Raw genomic sequence first — 20,808 nt, 5'->3', positions numbered from 1 at the left:
GAGCTCCAGCTAAAGCCCTTGCCGATATATTTGTGCACACACCCTGAGAGTGGTAGTACGATTACAGGTATTCGGCGATCCGCATTACAACACGTTCGACGGCAAAATGTACAACTACCAGGGTACGTGCAAATACCAGCTGGCCAAAGACTGCGTGGACAAATCGTTCTCGATCCGGGTCAACAACAGCCCCCGGCGGAGTCGCTTCTTCAGCTGGACACAGTCGGCCACCATAAAGGTGGGTGTTTAGCCACCAATCATGAAACAACTCATCTAAGATTAAATTGATCGCTCCGAGTTGTGACCAATATTGTATGCCTCTGTCATAAAACAATAACAACAATATTGCCTGATTATGTGCTGGAATTCACTCCAAAACTGCAGTGTTGTCACGCATGTGCATGAGCTCAAAGACGGCGATGCTGCAGGCGGGAGACCTGAGGATAGCGTTGCGACAGAAGAAGCGGGTCAAGGTGAACAACCGGAGGGCCGATCTGCCCTACTTCGAGCTCGGAAAGGTGTCCATCAGCCAGGACCCGGACGACAACTACAACGTGGTCGTCAAGCTCAGCGACCTGGGTGAGGCACACGTAAAGCAGACCGAATGTTTTAGTTGATAACAAAATTAATGATAATTCTTCCGTCTTATTCGCCTTCCTCCCGATAAGCTAAAGTTGCTTTGCTGCGTTGTTGCTAAAGTTGCGGGGACTAGCTGCTTTTTTGCTTTGATCTGAGTTGCTGCCTTGCCTCTTTATGAAGGTTTCATGTCTGTGTGAAATAAATGTTTTGAAAAAAAGATAAGCTAAAGTTTAGTCACCGTCTCATGGTTTACAGTAAGCCACGCTGGAAATGACACAAGCAATCAGCCCTCTACAGTCGTTTCGTTAACAACAAATGTTATTCCTCCAGGCGTCAGTGTTCTTTGGGACGGCGACAGTTTTCTGCAGGTCAAGGTGCCGCCCTCCTACAAGAACAAGATGTGTGGCCTGTGTGGAAACTACAACGGCAACAAGACGGACGACTTCACCACGAGAAGAGGTCGTCAGGTCAAGCTGACCAGGCGGTTCGCCCGCTCCTGGCTGGTGGGAGGTGAGACCGGTTCAGCGACAGGTGGCTGGCGCTATGAGATGAAACTGTTTTAGAAAGTTATTTATTTATTTAGCTAGTATTTATTGATGTATTCGTGTGCTGCTTGTTGAGAGATATGCAGAGAGCTCTTTTTGCAACAGGTTTATATTTACCTGATGTAGACAGATAATCGATCTTCTTCACTTCGTTGCTTTCTTCCCGTTATTTATTTATTTTCCTCTCCCTCTCCCCACAGCCCGCTCTCCTTACCTGGTCCCCCGACCTCCTCTGACCGCCCCCTCTCTCTCTCCCTCAGCTCGCACCCTCTGTATGGCTCAGTCCCGACGTCAGACGCGTCGCCACCGTAAACGGAAGCCCAAGTCGTGTGGCGGCGACCGGGCCGCGCGAGCCACCGCAGTCCGACAGTGTAACCGGCTGAAATCGGCCCGGTTCGCCGACTGTCACCCAGAGGTCCACCCGGCGCCCTTCTTCAAGTAAGGACGAGTGTTTTTGGAGACACTGACGAGTTTTACGCAATGTCCCCGGCTCAATAAGCGAGCACGTGATTAAATTAGTAGCGTCAATATGTAGGCATTGCCGCTTCAAATAATTAGTTAAATGTCACTTGTCACTTATTACATCACCCTTGCGCAATAAATTTTGTTCTCATGGTAAACAAGATGCGAGTTAAATATGAGTCATATCTTTTGCAGGTCGTGTGTCCAAGACATGTGTGAGTGCGGAAAGCGTAAGACGTGCTACTGCGAGGCGCTGACTGCCTACTCACACGCCTGCCAGCGGAAGGGTATCGCCGTCGACTGGCTGGAGGGGACAGATTGTGCAGGTGAGGGAGGACGTGTGAACTTTAGGAGGAATTCAGGGTACGGGGGGGGGGGGTTGAAGACGTTAGAGTCACGCTGACCTCAGCAAGACACTGTGCCGTTTAATCATGTTCAACACGTGGTATAATATACGCACTCTTCTCACACTGACTCTCCCTGTGTTCCAGCTCCCGTGCAGTGTCCGAAGAGCTCCCGCCCGGTGGACTGTGTGCCCGACTGTCAGCCCTCCTGCGAGGCCCCCTCGCCGACCGGTGAGCAGTGCGCTCCTCCGGCGGCCGGCGGCGCCCCCTGCCGGCCCGGCTGCGTCTGCCAGGAGGGCCTGCTGCTTCACGAGGGCGCCTGTGTGCCGCCCGAGCGCTGCCCGGTCCGGTAACAGCGGTACCAGCGGGACGGCGGCGTCAGGCGGACTGATGGAGCTGTGTGTGAACTGATACTGACGTCAGGTGAACTGACGGAGGCGTTTTGTGGACTGACGGTGCGTCAGACGAGCTGAGAGCGGCGCCAGGTGAACCGAGAGCGGCGCCAGGTGAACTGAGAGCGGCGCCAGATGAACCGAGAACAGCGCCAGTTGTGTTGCAGTGAGACGTGATTGCATGGTGAGCTATGCAATGATGCCTGTGCCACGGGACCCTGACGCCGCCTGCAGGGCGATCACACGGACGTATGGACGGACTGTGGTCTGACGTCACGTCACAGCCGTGACGGAGTGGTGAAAACGGTCACGTGACGAGTGCCCGACCGGTGTGTGTCGTCGCATTGCGCACCAAAGCCATTGAAGCCAGTATTCTGAGAGACCAGCCAGCCGGCTGCTCCACTGATTAGTGGTGTCGATGTCAGCCAAATGTGCAGCAGACCCATCCTTTCTACAGGTTGCCAGCCTTCAACGTCATCGCCTCATGTCTATGACAGAGTGCTATCGACTGCAATATTTTTTTTTTTCAATGCGCTACCGATGCTGGGTTACAGCGAGCACCCTCGGCCCAGGCCTCTAATGAGTGCCTTGTTTCATGCCTGAAGCGGTGCAGTATCAGAGCAGTCTCCTAATGCTGTGCGCTCGACACACTATGTATAGTAACGGAACCTGAACGTTTTAGGCCTTCCGAATTGACATACGCCTTTCTCGGAGACCCTCGGTCGCAGTCGAAGGACTCGAGAGTGCTGGTGCATTGCAGATCTGATGGACTATGTCTCGTCTTGTGTCACGTTCATTGTGTCCCGGGATGAGTGCGTTTCGGTGTCACTGTGAGTCGGTGGACGACTGGTGCATGTGGTGTCTGCGGAGCGAGTGTTTGACGCCTGTCGATGGTTTACGCGCAGAGTATTAACCTTCTTTCAGTCAGTCGCCGTCGGAAGCCTAATTGATTCTATGACTCGTTTCTAGTCAGCCATGCGTTAATGACCATGCAATAAGTGATAGTATTACTGCGCGCCGGTGGCGAGCCGTGCCGACTGCCCACTTTGCCTTCCCAAAGGAGCCACTGTCCGGGGCTGTGAGACCACGCGCCTGTCGTGTGCTATTTGTTGTAGTTTTTACTGATATATGAATAAGGACGTGAAACTAACTGGTTTGTTGTCATACGATTCACCCGAGAAGCGGTAAGGTAAAAAATTAAACCTTCTTACAACAAGAAAATATGTATTATGCAAGAGCATGGGCTCCCTCACATGATTTCGTCCTTTGCAAACACGTTTCTGCAACAACTAAAAAGAGACATTTGACCCGGTTCACTGGCCCTATTCTACATAAGCACAAAGCCGCGTTGACTTGTTTCCAGCTGCCCTGAAGAAGTTATTCATCAGCTGGCACGATAAAGGAGGACGAGAGTTAAGTACGCCACGCCGCGTCACCAGACGACAAGTAAAGCTTATTGACTCGGTCCAGAGTTCAGGGAGTGCTCACTGGTGAGCCATCAGCGCCGCAGTGAGGCAGCGGTGTCTGTTCAGACACCCCACGGTCGTCCGATCCTGCTGGCTGGGGGAGCCGCTCCGTCCCGCCGGCGAGCTCCTAGACCTCGAACCGCCACCGGCCGCTGGCGCCCTGTCGGCTGCGGTAGCCGTAGTGGGTGACCTGCAGCGCACAGGGAGCGGGACGCCGGTCAGGGACACTGGCGGCGAGCGGAGGTACACAGTCGCATACAGCGTACGTGATAGAGATGCTCTGTTTATTGTTGGTTGGAGAATAAGGGTACACCGACCTCTGGTATTCTATGTCGTCAGAACGTCCACTTTAGGAGAGCGACAGCTCGGATTGTCACGGCAGGCTCCTCGCGACATTACTGTGATAGACGCACTGAGTTCTTCCTGCGATGGTGACGAGTGACGCGACTCTGCTCACCGTGATGGGGTTGGGGTCCTTCCAGGACATGAACGGCGAGCTCTCCCCCTTGACGAACACCTGGATGAGGCCGCTGGTCCAGGAGATGGTGAACGATCTCATCTCGTCGCCGGAGACAATGTCGGGCGTCTCCTCCATACACATGTCCTCGCTGACATAGTCGTCGAACACGATCGCTGCAACGGGAGGGGGCAGAGAACGGGTGGTGTAAAAGAGAGAGTTAGGGGAAACCTGTCAAATCAGCATCAATAGCTCTTCAACAAAGGTTATTACATGGCCGATGACTGAACTTTGGACGTGAGATGACCGTGTCTTGTAAGGTCTCGGGTGTTATTAGTGCGTGGCCGGACCTGACCTGGTGTGACCCAGTCTCTGACGCGCGCCACCTCCACTCACCGCTAGTGTAGCGTATGGCCGACTTGGTGTTGTTCCAGCCGCCGATGAAGATCTCGTACATGGGCGCCGCCTCGGCCGGCCCGGAGGTCAGCGCCAGGTGGGCATCGTTGGGGATCTGCACGCTGAATGTCACCGCCGTGCCGTGCGCCTCGCGGAAGTGGTAGTGACAGTCGCACGCCGTCTCAAACAGCGCCTCGTCTGCGGTAGAGACCGCACGAGGGAGAGGGTGGTATAATGTGGCTTGCTTTGATTTCGATACGTCCTACGTAGTTAATAGCACATACGTATAAGCTGCAGACGTTGCAGCTCGAGTCAGATTCTTGAACCTGTTCCTCGGAGTCATACACGAGTCTTCTTTACAATATACAGGAGTAACCCACATTTATCATATACGTATGTGCGTTACATTGCCGCTGGCTTACCGTGGGACTTCAACTGGCTGCAGCTGCTCCAGCCCATGAAAAGAACCCCACTTACCGTGGAACTTCCACTGGCCGCAGCTGCCCCAGCCGGTCCGGTAGCCCAGGTAGGAGGCGGTGATGAGCTGCGGGCTCCTCCAGTCCATAAACGGCGTGGTGTCGCCGCAGTGGCCCACCTGACCAATGGACGAATGGACGGCACGCGGTGAAACGTTAGTCGAAACGGACCAATGCAATGCATGCACATTGAGGACTGAGAATTAACGCGGCGCCCATTAGATGAGCTAAGCCTCAAATATTTTAGTGTCGATAATATAATGTCTCAATGCACCGTATTTACCAGTTAATAAATCACAGTGTTTAAACATTAAATTGTTACATAAACGACCGTTTAGATAGCATTAACACTTATATCTAAACATGTGATTTGAAACCAATTAAAATACCCGAGTTTAATTCATCCTATGGGAAAAATATAATCCTTATCATCGTTATAAGAAGCCTTTAATCATACCTTGACGTGGCCATCGTCCCAGCTGATCCAGAATTTCCGGAACTCCTCCTCCGACACAATGCCAGGAGTGTCTACCCGGGCCACGTCCTGCTTGTTCTCTGAAAACCGAAACGGCAATGTGAATCTATCCGGCATGGTAATGGTTGCAAACTTGTACGTTATTCTTATCTCTTTCAAGTCGAAGTTTAGCTTAAAAAGTGTGATTGATTTTAGTACTGCCCCAGAGTATGAGCAGAACGCGGAGGGAATCAGTGGTTATATGTCCGGTCTGCATGGCATTCGCTACTGTTTCCTATGCCGGATGTCCGGTCGGGACACTCACTGTTTCCTAGCCGGATGTCTGGTCGAGACACTCACTGTTTCCTTGCCGGATGTCCGGTTGGGACACTCACTGTTCCCGGATGTCCGGTTGGGACACTCACTGTTTCCTAGCCGGATGTCCGGTTGGGATACTCACTGTTTCCGGATGTCCGGTCGGGACACACTTGCTTCCTAGCCGGATGTCCGGTTGGGACACTCACTGTTTCCTAGCCGGATGTCCGGTTGGGACACTCACTGTTTCCTAGCCGGATGTCCGGTTGGGATATTCACTGTTTCCTAGCCGGAAGACACTCACTGTTTCCTAGCCGGATGCCGGACTGGCCGTTCTTCCAGGCGCCGATGAAGACCTGCAGCATGTCCTCCGAGTCGTGGTCGTGCGGACTGAGGCACAGGTGCGCGTCGTTGGCACACTGCACGCTGAAGCTGACCGAGGTGCCGCTGATGGGCCGGTAGTGGTAAGTCAGGTCATCGGCCGTCTCGTGGCAGCAGCAGTCTTCCAGACAGCACTCGTCTGAGGGGAAAGGGGGAGAGTGTCGAGACTCGATAAGGAACAAAATGACGATTAAGATTTAAGACTTGTTTGACTTCCAGTTAATTAAAGCAATTTGTCTAGCCATTCATTTATCTGCAGAGGCCCCGCAGAGGCTGCTGTCGTCACCGTTCGAACTCGCCTGGCCTGTCCACTGAGTCGGCCAGCCATTCCATTCCGGGGGAGGGGGGAGCCATTCCGGGCGGGTCGGAGTGCTGATGTCATGGCCCAGGCAGCCTGTCACTGGGCCGGGCCGGGCCGGTGGCTGCTCCGCTCCAGCCCAGTGCACCAGGGGGAGGGGTAGGGGAGGGGGCCAGCCGTCCCCTCCCACACGGAGTGAGGTCATCATAGCGAGTGACGTCATCAACGAACTTAGTTCAGGTGGGACCCGTCCATCGACGGAGGACCGAGTGAAAGACGCTCTGACCGAAACTGAGCGGAGCTGCAGTCGCCACTGGGACGTCAGCTGCACTTCTTTTCTGCTGGGCCCACTGACGACAAGACTGATGAAGCTGTTTACTCCTATGAGAATGTTAAGCCCTCGTTTTTGCTAGCGCTGTAGCTGGCGCTGCCCTTTGCCCTTGGTAGCCGCCTACATCTCGCCCCGTTGGGTGATGGAGCTCCACTGCCGTCCCACGCCCGAGGAAGCTCCCAGCCGTACTGTGACGACACAGCCCCTCAGTCGCCGGTCGCCGCCCTCCCGACCTTGGCTGGAGCTGCGCTGTGCTAGTGAAGAATCGCGGTACATAGGAGGGACCGGACGGCGGGCACCGCGGCCCCGCTCGGAGTGACGGGGTGACGGACGACAGTGACAGCGCGACGGGGTCACTTGTGGTGAATGTCACTGGCGGGTGACCGGTGAAGTCATCCGCAGATAGGCCATGGTAAAGCTGAGGAACAGACTGCAGATGTGGGGACTGGCAAATGGCAATACTGCAGACTTCCCAAAAATCCGACAGACTGTCGTAATGCTAACTCCCAGACTTCCGAGTTCTCGACAGATTGTCTAGCACAGACTGGGGTAATCAGACTGTTAATTCTAACAGACTGCTGGGCTGCCCCGCCCAGCTAGCCGGCGCGCTGGCCGCCGGCCAACTCCGAAATACACCGGCGCTGCCGGGCCGACCGACGACCGACGGTCTGGTCTGGTGCCGATCGGACCGGGACGGGAAGGTCACTGTCGAGGAGCCGAGACGAACATCACGGAACGAGATAAACACGGCCGACAAACATCACAGACCGTGACAAACACCAGACGGAGACAAACACCAAAAAAGGACATACCGGAATTAACATTAAACGTACGTAAATCTGACAGACACAGAACATCTGGAGCTCAATAGAAGCACAAGTCAATTTGGGCTGAGGTCAGATACATACCTAAATCGTTTTAAATCAGTCTGCAGGAACTGATACAATCGAGACGAACAAAGGCAACACAGATCTATGAGCGAAGGTATTACAAGATAATAAAAAGACATCATAGTTGGATCGACATCAGACAGGTCAATCCAGATCAAGGGCATCTCACCCCTGTAACCGAAACACAAACGAGGAACAATTAACTGAGATCCTTCCCGGTCAAACCTGCGCTCCGACGCCTTTTCGGCGCACATCTAGCGGTCACAGGTCCCCTTCAGGCTCTCAGACAGGCAGGCACTCACCGTCAGCCATGGTTAGACCCGAAGGAGCACTCGGAGGCGCGGCTGTGTTCCGCCCCGGCCGACACTGAGGGAGGTGTGTGCCAGCCGGCGCCGGCCCGGCCAGCCCCGCCAGCGCCGCGCCGCCGCCCCGACAGCTCAGAGGTGACGTCAGACAGTGACGTCATCACTGCAGAGACGGGATGCGGCACCTAAGCTCTCTCTCTCTCTGCATGAGGGGCGATGCAACGGAAGTTAGCAGGGGTACAGCAAGGGTTGAGCAGGGATCGACGGCCCCTTCGCTCAAATTATGTGGGATTGCAACGTGATCCCCTCTATAGAAAACCTTGGTGTCAAAAATCAAAATGCGGGGAACCGGATAAGAGTGCCATAAATAAAAGAATAATCCCTCAGGGCGCAATTAAAAACCGCTGGGTAACCTATTTCCAAGAATCAAAACGGCTCAAAATGCACGTCATTAACCCGCGCCGCGCTGGTGGTCTGAGTTTTCCTGTGCTGTCCGGGAAGGGGGAGGGGGTGTTTTCACGCCCCCGTCTAGCTCGGCTCCGGGGCCACGTAGCGACACACGGTAAGCGGCATTCGAAAGACCGTCAATAATAACCTTCGCCCCAGTGGGGGGGGGGGCATATGTTACCACCCTGTCGCGTTTTTTGCGCGTGAATAAAAAAACCGCGGCGCGTAGCGCCGCACCGCTTGGAGTAGCTTTTGGTACATCAATTTTGGACAATGTGTGAAATATTTGACCCCAGGTCATGTCAGGTCAGGTCACCAGGTCAAGTTAACTAACCAAGCCTAAAAAAAGTTTGCAATCATGTCCAGCCTGCAGTGTTTGTCAGAAAGGTTTTAAACTTGGTGGATTGCATGCTGTTATGGGCGCCTACAATTTGTATATCTCGGATTTTTTATATCCGTGACCTAAGGTCAGGTCAGTGGCGTGACCTTTCCATTACAAGTCAATGGAGAAAAATGAAAATGCCTCTAGATCCGTGTGTACGCATCGGAACAGTCCAAATATTTCAGAATCACAATGATTTAGTCCACTCGTGATGACCAAGGTGTCATTTTTCCTGATAGCCTCTAGACAGGTCACCCGAGGTCACTTGAGGCTACAAACAGTTTTTTGCCAATAACTCACGATTGGAAAGAGATAGAACGCTGGAGATGGTCTCATTGTGTTTGTCTTGTTGAGACGCATCGATTGATATGCAACATGACCTTTTCCGGTAAAGTCATGACCTTGACCTGAGGTCAATTTTTCAAGTTGACCTTTCAAGGTCAAATTATAGTTCATTCGACGCGTCTCGGCGAGGGGAACAAGATTCTGGCAATAGAAATGTCGTGGCTTTTTGTAGTAGAAAGTTATTGTCGAAAAACACTTTTCGTAAAAACAGCTATTTTTGGAGTTTTTGCCCTCTGGAGGCTAAACCGTTGACCTGAGGTCAATATTGATAATGACCTTTTCAAAAGAAGAGTTCAAAAGCTATCGTTAGCTGTTCCATGCGTTTTTCTAGCTACCATAGTTCCTGAGATAGCAGCATGTCTTCTGAAAAATATAATGACAATTGGCAAATTTTGACCTTTGATGACCTCTGGTGACCCCAATATTGCTCTAAGGTGAAAAGTGACCGAAATACTTTCAAACGTACGCATTGAGAGCTATCGACTGCTTTTTACTGCGTCTTTCTAGCTCTCTTAGTTTTTGAGTTAGAGGTGGGTGGTAACATATGCCCCCCCCCCCCACTAGGGCGAAGTTGGCTGAGACCGCCACTGGGGCGCGGGATAATGAAGAAAACACTTCAATAATTTGTTAGGTCAGGCTAAAGGTCAGGTCACCTGAGATCATCAAATTGCAAACTTTGTTTATTTCAACAAATTAAAAAAGTGACGCATAACTCGGGAACCGATAGAGCTATGCGCCTTGGAAAAGCACATTCGATAAACATTTGAACGCTCTTTCTTAATTGCACCCTCAGATTTGACCTTATGTCAATGGTTTAGCCTCCAGAAGGGAAAACTCTAAAAATAGGTACCTAACCGTTTTTCGTCAAATGTTTTTTTTAATGACTCTTGACTCAAGAGAGGCAAGAATTGGCTGTTGCCAGAATTGTGTTCCTCTCGTCGAGACGCGTCGAATTAACTTTAATTTGACCTTGAAAGGTCTTTTTTATTTATTATTTATTTATTTCACCTCAGGTCAGGGTCATGACCTGGCCGGAAAAGGTCATGTTGCAAATCATTCGACCTCTATCGTCGAGCTGAACACATCTGAGGTGTTTTCACCACTCTAGAATGCCTCTATCAAAAGTTGTTGTAAAAAAAAACTGTAGAATAGCTTTCACGACCTGAGATGACGTCAGGAGCACAAAGAAGGGTCACGAAATTTTCCGATTCAATGTGTCATGTCTACCTAGTAACCGATGCCTCAGTATTTAGAACGATGTTCGTTAAAAAAGACGCATTTCAGTTTTCTCTTATTGACATAATGGAGAGGTCGCAAAATTGACCTGGCCTAAGGTCACATATATAAAAAATACGAGATATACATTATTATACTGTAACTCTTATCAAGCACTGAACGTTTCATAGCGAACGTTCACTCAGTTTAGATATAGCGAGCGTTGGAACGTTTCCAATGGTTGGGTCACTCTAGTGACTCTAGGCTAGTTTTTTTTAGCTGTTTTTGAATTTAGCAACCATTTGAACAAGTTTACGAAGTGGTTTTGGTGCCTTCGTAACATTTTTTTTTTTTTTGGTGCCGGTCCCGTAGCTCAGTTGGTTAGAGCGTTGGACTCCGCGTGGTGAGAGCACGCGTTCCCGGTTATGACATGGTCCGGGTTCGAAGCGCAACGGGCGCTCGACATTTCTGGGCCTCCTGACAGGTATGGTTGCGGTTGGTGGCAGACCGTAGCCAGGCGAAGTCAGCGAGGGGACCGGCCGTGCGCGGCTTTGTGCGCACGTTAAACTTTGGACTCCAAATTCTGCCATAGAATCGGAATTGCGCGATCGGAGGGTAGAGGGCAGGGTCATCGCAACAAGCCTCGCTTAGCGGTGGCTCTGTCCTTGTGAATCCTTCCCATCAAAAGGTTCGGACTAAAAATTTAAAAAAAAACATGTAACGAAGCTGTCAGAGGCGGTTGACATATACTACGAATACCCGGCAGGACCCCAACTGGTTGACCTGACCTGACCCGACCTGGCCAAAATGCAGGAAGACACCATCTGTGATCAAAACTAACATGAAATTCGTGATCAGCATTCAGTACCCCGAAAAAAAACATAACCTCACTTCACGAAGTTCTGACATGTCACGATTTTCCCGAATTTTGGGTCATTGACCAGACCTGGAAGGTCACCCAATGACCCAGGACCTTAAGATTGGGTCAAATTGGGTAAAATTATTATGCTGTGAACTATTACCGCGACTTTGGCGTCCTCTACTCAAATACAGGTTTAACCATCTGTCAGTAGGTGTCGCGCCAGTACGGCCTGTGACGGGCCACGGCCGGCCGACCGGGACGGTGCGGTGTGCGTCCGGCCGGGGAGGTCGTGTGCATGTATGCGTCGTGCGTGCGGCTGCAGACGAGCTGCTGTATCAAGGGCTGCTGAGAAGTAGTGTGCCAGCCACGCAAGATGATATACCTCCTACAAGTGACGCATTGCTGCATTTATTTCCGACTGAAATACGATACAGAACAACCAACAATCGGAGCAATAATCGCCACGCTATTTGGAATGTGGATCGCTCTGAAATGTATGTACAATACAATACAATACAATCGGTTTCCTCTCATCACGGGCAATACGAGCGGTTTTTCCGCAAAGCTCTAGCTCACTCAGGGGCCGAACGGCAAGGGGGTGTCCAAAAAGGACCCCTCCCCTATATACGTTTGCAATACGAAAGTTATAGGGTCAAAGTAGTTTAGGCATAGCGTGTCTGGCTCTGCTGCATATATGTGCCGTCAGAACAAACGTTTCCCATTCCATTTTCAAAGAATATGTTTGTAACGTAGTTGCAAAGTTTGTTTGCAACGTCATAACGTTTAAATTTAACTTCCAAGCTTATGTTATAAAAAGCGGTACCTATTATCAGTCCGATAAAGTCGCGTATCATGAGGCAGATTAGACGTTACATGAATCCGTGTGTTTGGAGGTTATCAGATCACGCTGGGCTGATAGCCGCAGAGTCAGCAGTCGCCGACCTTCCCAGTTGGGCGTGCATTGGTGACCCACATATACATACGAGTACATAACCGACGGCGTCAGTCGGGGCGACTGTGCTATCAGCCGCATAGGGCGACACCGAACCGCATACCTACAGCAGCGGCGCCCATACACGAGACACAATGCAGAAAACCCATGCGTTTTGGAGCATATATTTTATTGTATAAGTTGCGCTTAAAACAGGGCCTCAATTAATTTAGAAACCTCTCTTTTACGCAATGATAATAAGTTGTATTAGGTACGTAAAACCGTCTAATCAAAGCTGCCCCCTTATCCCGACAGCCGTAAGAAGTCGGAGGCGCGCTTTGAACGCCAGCCTGCAGCCGCGCGCGTCTTCCCCGCTACCCGTGGCGCCCGGCTGTGCCGACTGCGCCATATATGGCGCGGTGCGCCGTGTTCGCGGTGGCGCGCGCCGTTTGAGTCGCCGCCGCGCCGCCGGCGCCGCCGTATCCGGCCGACTGGCATTGTTGCAAGGTCGAGCGAAGGCCGACAGAGACAAACGGCCAGCTTCAGACGTCAAAGGGGTGACTGGTGAGAGAGAGAGAGAGACAGAGAGAGAGAGAGAGAGAGAGAGAGAGAGGGAGAGAGGAAGGGAGGGAAAGAGGTTACAGTCAGCTCTGCGTGCCGACAGATTCCGTATCGGTAAGGAGGTCTGTCCGTTCCGGGTGCTAGTGAAAATGTCGATTCGGCATGAAGGTAGTTTTTGTAGTTCCGGCTTCTGAGCGTTCCCGGCTTTAGAGGTGTGTACCTACATGGGAGGGACGACAATGTTTAGGTAGTATAAATTCATGTAACTGATAGTATCAAGGGAAATAGGCGAGTGTGTGCCGTATTAACGATAAGTGACCGTTTACATTTAAAAGACCATAGACGTATGCAAACGACTGTATACCGTTTTTTGTCCGTCCCAGTAACCGCATAATTTAGTGACCGTATAACTGAAGAATTGACCATATGCGAACATAAACGAACAAAAGACCGGTATGCATCGCGCAGTTTTCAGTGTTGCCAGGTCCTGCGTGGGGTAGGATGTCCCTCAGTTCCGGCTCCGGGTGATACCATGGAGGTGATACCGGGCTATCTCCCAGTTCCGGCTCCGTTACACACAGCAGTGACGCCGTGACTCGTCGCCCCGATATCTCAGCCTGCGCCACGTCACGGGACGGGCGGCTGCGATATACAGCCGCGTCGTGCCGGCGGCCGATACGGTAACACTGCGGCCCACGCATACAGACACACTGGGCCACTCAGGTGACACCTGTCCCGCCATGGTGACGGCGCGCCCGTCGAGGGTGGGATCGTACTACCGGAGGTCGGACAAAAGTCGGCCGTGTTATACACTCACTAGCACAGCCTATCAACACCAGATGCAAATTCCCAGATCAGAGTGAAATATTTTCTCACAGACCGCTGGCGCGCCACCCTGCTTCGCGCCGGCGACTGCCAGGGTAAACAATAGCCGGGGCAGTTCGCTGGTGGTGTCTGTCTTCGTTTGCCGACGGACGCCGCCAGCGTCTCCGCTAATCAGCCGGTGCGGACTGCGGACCAGCACTGCACTGCACCGAGACCGTGCAGCGCGGCGGCCCGCGGTGACCTGGGGTGACCCACTCGAGGGCAGACGAGTGCCGCGCGGTTAGATGGACAGCGCGGTCTGTGATAAACAGTGAGACAGGAGCCGGTGACGAGCCAACTCGCTCTGTCTCCCACGGAGAGTGCTTACAGTGGCAGCCGTCTCTTGTCGAATCGATTAATTCATTTATTTTGAGATGATCACTACCTGGGTTGGATGTGCATTGTTCAATCTACGCATTACACGATTTATACGGGATAGTTTGTTAATGAGATAAGTGAGGATCTTGTAAAAAAGTAATAACCAGACTGTTTCAAGTCAAAGCTCAGAATTATGAGTAAGAATAATCTTCTCCAAAGCAATCGCCATCACAGCATCAGCTCTCGGCCAGCTGATGATAACTCGGAGGGGCTTCACGACCCAACTTCTTCTTACCCTCTTCACTGCAAAGTTTCGGGTCGGCGCAGCGGCGCCGGTCTCCACCGACCCCGCCCGCTGCAGGTGACGGTCCATTTGTCAGACGTCAGGGTAACTAACCAGCTGAACTACCCTGTCCCGGTGTCCCACCGCGCTGTCTGCAGCTGCCTGAGGTCAGCCCGGTCACCCAGCAGACAGGCCCGCAGCTGCACGACAAGTGCGGATGGGATATCTAATGCATCGGGAGAAATTGAGCTGGCATAATTGTAAGAATCACTTATTTAATACAGGGCCGATCGTTGTGATAAATCGGCTGGATCAGTCCCAAGTAAACCCTGGCTCAGTTGACGTTTATTTTGTAAAGGGACAAACAAATAAAAATGCAAAGTAAAGCAAATCTATGTGCACAAGGCATAATGTCAAAAATAAACAAAAACGACGGAAGCCAGGACTTTGCAATTTAGAAACCGTCCGTGGCTCCGTTAACCCTCGCCCGTAAACGGCGATCTGCCACCTTCGCCCATGCAGGGGGGGGGTTGGTGCGACCCCCCCCCCCCCCTTGGCGTTTGAAAACGGAGCGTCGTAGAGCTTAGCGGAAAAGACCATCGGATTGCTCTCGCCGAGATCTCGCGATTGGTGGTATATTTTTTGGTCCTAGGTCAACATTTGACCTACTTTTGACCGGTCAAAGGTCAAATTTTCGGAAAAATATACTTTTTCAACTTTCCGCGGCGATTGCGGCAAAACGGTGGGAGATATCGACTTGAAACCTTCACTATCGTGTTCCTTGATCAATTCTCTATCGTTTGGTATGTATTTCGTTTCCCTAGCTCTAAAAATGGCGCGTTGGGAGCGCCGGAAGTCGGCTAGGTCACAGTCGGCGGCAGAAATTCGAAAAATCAAAATTTAAATTTTTGAAATCTGATTGTATTTTTGGATTTGGAAGGTCCATTTGCTCCCTATAGAAGCTAATATTGCTGCATATTCCCATTGAGGTGACAAGAATTAGCAAAATAGTGGTTCGGGCGCTTTTCAAAAATAGTACCGGACGCTGTTCCTCTTGTGACGTCATAGCTCCGTGACCTGACCTGACCCGGTCAAGTTTCTTATACCATATGATAGCCAATACTTGCCCCAACATGCATGGGAAGTTTCATCACGATCCATCAACCGATGTCCGTACCACCGGCAGGAAACCTCGGGCGTTGGCACTCAGTTTGTGAAAATCCGGCCGGAGGCTGTTCCCTTTGTGACGTCATAACTCCGTGACCTGACATGACCCGGTCAAATTTTTTTTTATCAAAAGATGCGCAAGGTTTGCCCCATAAGGTACCCAAAATTTGGCGGCGCTGCGCGCCGCCGTTTTTGCACTATTTCCGAAAAACCTCAGGGGGGGGGGGTTGCACCAACCCCCCCCTACATGGGCGAGGGTTAATTAATTTATAAATACAACCTACATTTTTCCACGGGAAACTAATGGCTCTTGCAGGGGTCATTAACGACTTTGTTAATCAACTTGGTTTCAAAGTCAACATCAGAAATCAGAATTCGTACAGTAAATGCGTCAAACAATATCTGAGACGTGTACCGTTAAATGTGCATGCATAATCATACATTTAATATTTTACTGAACTTGCATTTTCCGAAAGACGTACACACTACACTCGAGCTGTCGCTACTCTGTCTCTATCAATTTATGAGCTCACCCTCCCCTCCCCCTCCCTCTCACGTGCTGTAATGACCGTCGGCACCGTCGCGTCTCATGGCTAGGGGGCGGGGCGGGGCGGGGTGGGGTGGGCGGTCGGCGGCCCGGCTCTCGGCTCCCATCGCTCAGTGCGGCGCTGACGGTGGCGGAGGGCGGGCCGAGCGGCGCCCAGAACGGTGACCGGTGTGCCATGAGGTCGCTGAGGGTGTGGGTGCCGCTGCTGCTGGCCACGGCAGTAGCCGCCGAGTACCTGGACAGGGGACAGGATCGACTGTACCGGGACTGGAGGGGGCTCCAATACGGTGAGTTTCCACACGCGGAACAAGAGCATCGACCGTGTTCTCGGAGGGAACACAAATGGCTTAGCTGGCTTACATAGTTCACTTGTTTTTGGCTTAGCTCTTAGCCATCGGCAACCCTGTAGTTATGTCTCATCCAGAAGCGCATATCTTTTTACTGTCTGCAACTTTCGTGAAATAATGCCAAGTCAAGATTGCCCTCCGCCGCAACGCTTTCCTTACCTATATCAATGATTAGTAGGCAGTGTCAGCTACCAACGTGTGAAACGTTCGGAAGGGTGCATTAGAACGTCAATATTTCATGGTGATTGATGTTGATTTGTTGACTCTTGGCAGCCGGCTTCGAAGCACACTGCCAGTTTCGAAGGCAGCCGATCCCACAAATAACACAATTTCTGCAGCCCAGACCAGTCAACCACCATGTGTGGTAATTTCCGACCGTAGGTACTAAATACATATTGCGTATATGCCCAATTTCTTACTGCTTGTACACGGAATACGGACGCCAACTTAGATGCAAATAGCCTGCACTGTCTGTATATTCGGCATCAGGGCATCAAAGCCTCCCCTCCTGCTGAGAAACAAGGACGTAAGAACACAACAGATTAAAGTCCGAATGATTGTGAGCAATTTTCACGCGGCTTGCTTATATTAATCCTTTACTCTCGTGAAACCGAATTCGATATAGGTACGCTGCGAAGGATAGATCAATTTTTGGTATCTCTGTGATCGTTTTAAATAGACCAGCCAACTCTGCATGAGTCAAATGCCAAACAATACTTACTCAGCACATTATCAATGCACTGCTACACTCGTGTTTACCAGATGAGTAACGGACCCATAAGGATCTGCAATGCACCTGCGTCACTTGATAGCATTGTGACGACACCTATCATTACCGCATTCCAACCCACTCATAGCATGCATAGCTGGAAGTGGACACCCACGCATTTTTGGTACGCGGATAACGGTGATTGTAACGAATATATAATATATACTTACGAACGTTTTAAGAACTGTACCTGTGTAACCCGGATATACTCTGTTCATCCTCTTTAAAATATCAGTTTTGAGTTATGCAAAGTGCACTAAATTCTCCGGAGCGTCCGTTACAATTTAATGGTTCCGATCGAGTCGTATTTAGCATTACAATCAATGCAGTTGGCTCAGTCACCGAGTTTCCCGCATCATAAGATGAATCTACTAGCTCATAGAGCTCCCCGCCACTGAGACCGTTTCGCTCCTTCCAGACTCCCCGAATCCTCATCTCCGGAGCACTGCCCACTGACGTCTCACACCGCGGTCCGCTACCGGGGTTCCCAGGCGGCGAGTAACCTGACGCGGCGCCGAACTGTGTGAGCGACGAGCGTACGCACTGTTTATCGGTGCCATCAACAGGAGAGGAGGGGGGGGGGGGGGGGCAGAGGGCCGCAGTCGCCGCCGACGGGCCGTGGGCCGTCGGTACTCTCCGCGTCGGACCGTACCGTGTCGAGCCGCCTCGAGGGCTGTTGTCTGCACGTGAGGGAGCAGCATTTCAGGCTTGTCGACGGGAGAAATAAACGGCAAGAAATGAAGGGGGCTGCTGAGTCCAGGCGGGTTATGTTACGCAGGCGATGGATTGACATGGCTGGGGTGCGTTATGGGGCTCCAAATGCATTGTCTGCTGCCATGGTCCTATAGCATCCGCCGTCATGGTGGACTGTCAGACGGACTGACATGGACCCAAAGAGACGCTGTCTCGTTATGATCCGGGAAGACGACTATCGTCCCGATGGACTGTCATGATCTCGCTGGGCGCCGCCAGGTATATCCACCTGTCCGGCACGTGCCGTGGCCGGTCGGCGCCGCTCCCCTTGTAAATGATCCCCTTCCGTAAGTGGTAGGCGGCGGCCGGCGGCCCCCCGACGCGTGTTTATAGGTGCCGTGATGTATGATGACAAGCTGACCGGCCGGACCGCCGGCCTCATCCATAGCAAGTAGCAGCGGTGGCTCTCGGCTCATCGGTGTCCGGCCGGCCGGTCCGCCCTGTCTGGCGGCTGTCCTGTCTCCGGCCGGCGGCTGTCCTGTCCGTTACGGCGCCTCTCCTGTCTCCTGTCTGGAGCCGTTGCCGCCCCGACACGGCCCATGTGACGCCGGCGGCGCCCGGCGCGCCCGGCTGGCTTTGCACGCACACTTGGCGGCGTATCGTGGCGCCACGCTCTGTTTGCCGTTGATAAGACCTGTCAGCGGGCGATCGGGACCGGGAGGGCGGGCCGCACTTCAATGGCGGGTGCCGCCTCCATCCTCCACTTCCCAGCTCCCACTCTCCCACTTCCTCACCGCCGTAGCGTCGGCCTCTTTGACAGTTGACTTTGTGTACGTGTGCGAACAGCTCATATCTCAAGCTGGATACAGCTTTCGATCGCGTTGAAGTTGAGATATTGATACAAAGTTGTGTGCCTTGTGTTCAGAACAGACTTAACCCGCGCCCTGGTGGGGTCTGTTTATAACGCGACCTGGTGGGGGGGGGGGGCTATTTTTTGCCCCCCCCTCGTATCTCCGAAACTACTGGACGGATCCGCAAAATTCAAACGGCGTTCGATAGCCCTGTCAAATTTGTTGAAGGAAACCAAATTTTATTGACATCGGGGTCACCGATGACGTCACAGGTCAGGTCAAAGATAAAATGTTTCACCGTTCACGGGGCTTCTAGGGAAAGCGCTATATCACCGAGTAAAACGCATTTTGTCGAAAATCAGCGATCAGACGTCAGTTGTCTAGTACATATGTTGCTATTAGAGGTCACTGGTCATACCAGGTCAGGTCACAGGTCAGGTCACCAAAGGTCACCAAGGGTCACCACATGAACCCAACTTTACTAAGGTTGTGCGATGCATGTTTTATGACCAGTTTTTCATTTCCAACCCAATGGTGTTGGTTATAAGACCATCAGGTACGGTTTAGGTCACTTTTTGGTGGAGGTCAGGTCAAGGTCAGGTCAAAAAAGGTCAAATTTCAAAGTTGATATTTTTGCATAAAAAGGGTATCGATTCGATGCAGCTCGTCACGGGGAGTCTAATGGTGGTCTTTGTTTTGCACTACGAGGTCTAGAATTTCTAAAAATTGAGTTTGAAAATTTGACGTCATCAATTTTGAACAGTTTTTTCGCTATAACTTCGCCAAAAAAAGAGGTATCAATCTAAAATTTGGTATGTGGATGGAAGGCGGTAAGGACTATCACATATATTCCGGTTTTTGCGAAATTCAAAAAACTTTTTGGATTTTTTTACTATTATATCCTAAAAATCTATTTTTTTTATTTTTGGGGGTCAAAATAAAAAAATTCAAAAATACGAGATAGCAGTTTTGTAGCCCTGTCAATTCTACAGCTTTTATGTCCTAAACATTTTTCTGTATTTGCAAAGCTATAGGCCTGACAGCTCTTCCCGCGAAACCCTTTTTTGGGTCGAAAACGGCAGAACATGACGTCACTCTGACGTCATTTCCGGCCAACCTATCATAGCTTTTGGAAAAATTTTTGGTCACAATGTGTAAAATTGATGTCCGGGAGGGTACTGAAAGTTTGGTGACGATCGGCGCAGCGGTTCTGGAGATATATCGAAAAGTCTGGAGGGGGGGCAAAAAATAGCCCCCCCCCCCACCAGGTCGCGGGTTAATCGTTCCTTGTTCATGCAATAAACCGTTAGTTACTCCTGCAAGAATAAATGGATCTAATGGGATGTCCGATGTAGACCCTCGTGAAGTGATTCGAAGTGCTAACTCGTCCGACCTAATCGAATTATCTGAACAGCCTCGCAGAGTGCTAACACGCCGGCTGCCCTTCCCAGGCTGCCGGTGCGACCCTGTCGGCTCGGTACACTCCCGCTGTGACATCCGAACAGGACAGTGTGTCTGTCAGCCGCACGTGACAGGACTGGCATGTGACCGCTGCAAGGTGAGTCCGCTCCGAAAATCGGTATTCGTACACCTGTCACAACTGTCCCATAATCAACATAGAAATGTCTATAATATGATGTTGATGAGGATATAAATCAAATAATTTTGAATTTCAAGCGAACCAAAGGATATGGCTATATATTTTATACTGACGCGTCAAACCGAGAAGTATCTCAAAACCAAATTTATTCAGCATCATGTGACGGAGTGAAGATGTCGTACGGCTCAAACTTGTTCCGTTTCGTTTTTCTTTGAGAGCCTTCAATAGCGAGCGGAACGGAAGGTATTGTAGCGGTTCAATTGAATTTACATATTTGTACTTATCTATTGAGAGATGCCGATAAGCGGGAATAAGCGAGTATGAATCGTCTAAACCGAGAAGAGGGATTGAGCAGAGAGATTCCAGTCGCCAGATGACTATCGGCCGAGCGGCCGCAGTAGGCAGTCAGCGGCCTATAGTAGAGACCGGAACCCCGGCCCGCGTGCCAGCGGGCAGCGTCACGCAGCTATGCGTAGCCGATCCTTTATCGGTAACGGCCCGCCGGTACGCGTGGCCCGCGCCTCCGATCCCATCT

At 51.4% G+C, this 20,808-nt stretch overlaps 3 protein-coding genes across 4 annotated transcripts in view; 2 read left to right on the top strand and 1 right to left on the bottom strand.

Moving 5' to 3' along the window:
* The window catches only part of LOC122390561 (BMP-binding endothelial regulator protein-like), a 29,733-nt gene extending 26,261 nt beyond the window's left edge, over nucleotides 1-3,472 (top strand). The window contains exons 9-14 of one of the 2 annotated variants that reach the window (XM_043383644.1): nucleotides 68-238; nucleotides 429-579; nucleotides 910-1,089; nucleotides 1,385-1,562; nucleotides 1,782-1,912; nucleotides 2,078-3,472. In XM_043383644.1, the coding sequence (XP_043239579.1) occupies nucleotides 68-238; nucleotides 429-579; nucleotides 910-1,089; nucleotides 1,385-1,562; nucleotides 1,782-1,912; nucleotides 2,078-2,283 (1,017 nt within the window). In that variant the 3' untranslated portion in view covers nucleotides 2,284-3,472. Of the gene's footprint in view, nucleotides 1-67; nucleotides 239-413; nucleotides 580-909; nucleotides 1,090-1,384; nucleotides 1,563-1,781; nucleotides 1,913-2,077 lie in introns of both variants that reach the window. The other variant, XM_043383643.1, reaches the window with a different exon arrangement.
* A 54-nt stretch (nucleotides 3,473-3,526) lies between these two features.
* Nucleotides 3,527-8,309, bottom strand: LOC122390562. The gene is made up of 7 exons (XM_043383645.1): nucleotides 8,089-8,309; nucleotides 6,191-6,406; nucleotides 5,575-5,672; nucleotides 5,119-5,236; nucleotides 4,642-4,839; nucleotides 4,246-4,421; nucleotides 3,527-3,978 (listed from the first exon to the last, which is right to left on the bottom strand). Exons 1-7 carry the CDS (start codon nucleotides 8,096-8,098, stop codon nucleotides 3,916-3,918), a joined length of 879 nt encoding a protein of 292 aa, XP_043239580.1. The 5' UTR covers nucleotides 8,099-8,309; the 3' UTR covers nucleotides 3,527-3,915.
* Nucleotides 8,310-16,143: 7,834 nt separating this feature from the next.
* Nucleotides 16,144-20,808, top strand: part of LOC122390540 (laminin subunit alpha-1-like) — a 55,102-nt gene continuing 50,437 nt past the window's right edge. The window contains exons 1-2 of the mRNA XM_043383592.1: nucleotides 16,144-16,300; nucleotides 20,125-20,231. Of these exons, the coding sequence (XP_043239527.1) occupies nucleotides 16,189-16,300; nucleotides 20,125-20,231 (219 nt within the window). The 5' untranslated portion in view covers nucleotides 16,144-16,188. The remainder of the gene's footprint in view (nucleotides 16,301-20,124; nucleotides 20,232-20,808) is intronic.

Source organism: Amphibalanus amphitrite, unplaced genomic scaffold, assembly GCF_019059575.1.
Source record: "Amphibalanus amphitrite isolate SeventyFive unplaced genomic scaffold, NRLGWU_Aamphi_draft 000400F_arrow, whole genome shotgun sequence".
Taxonomy (NCBI): Eukaryota; Metazoa; Arthropoda; class Thecostraca; order Balanomorpha; family Balanidae; genus Amphibalanus; species Amphibalanus amphitrite.
Note: the sequence above shows the minus strand (reverse complement) of the source record. Positions and strands in the feature narration are given on the sequence as shown.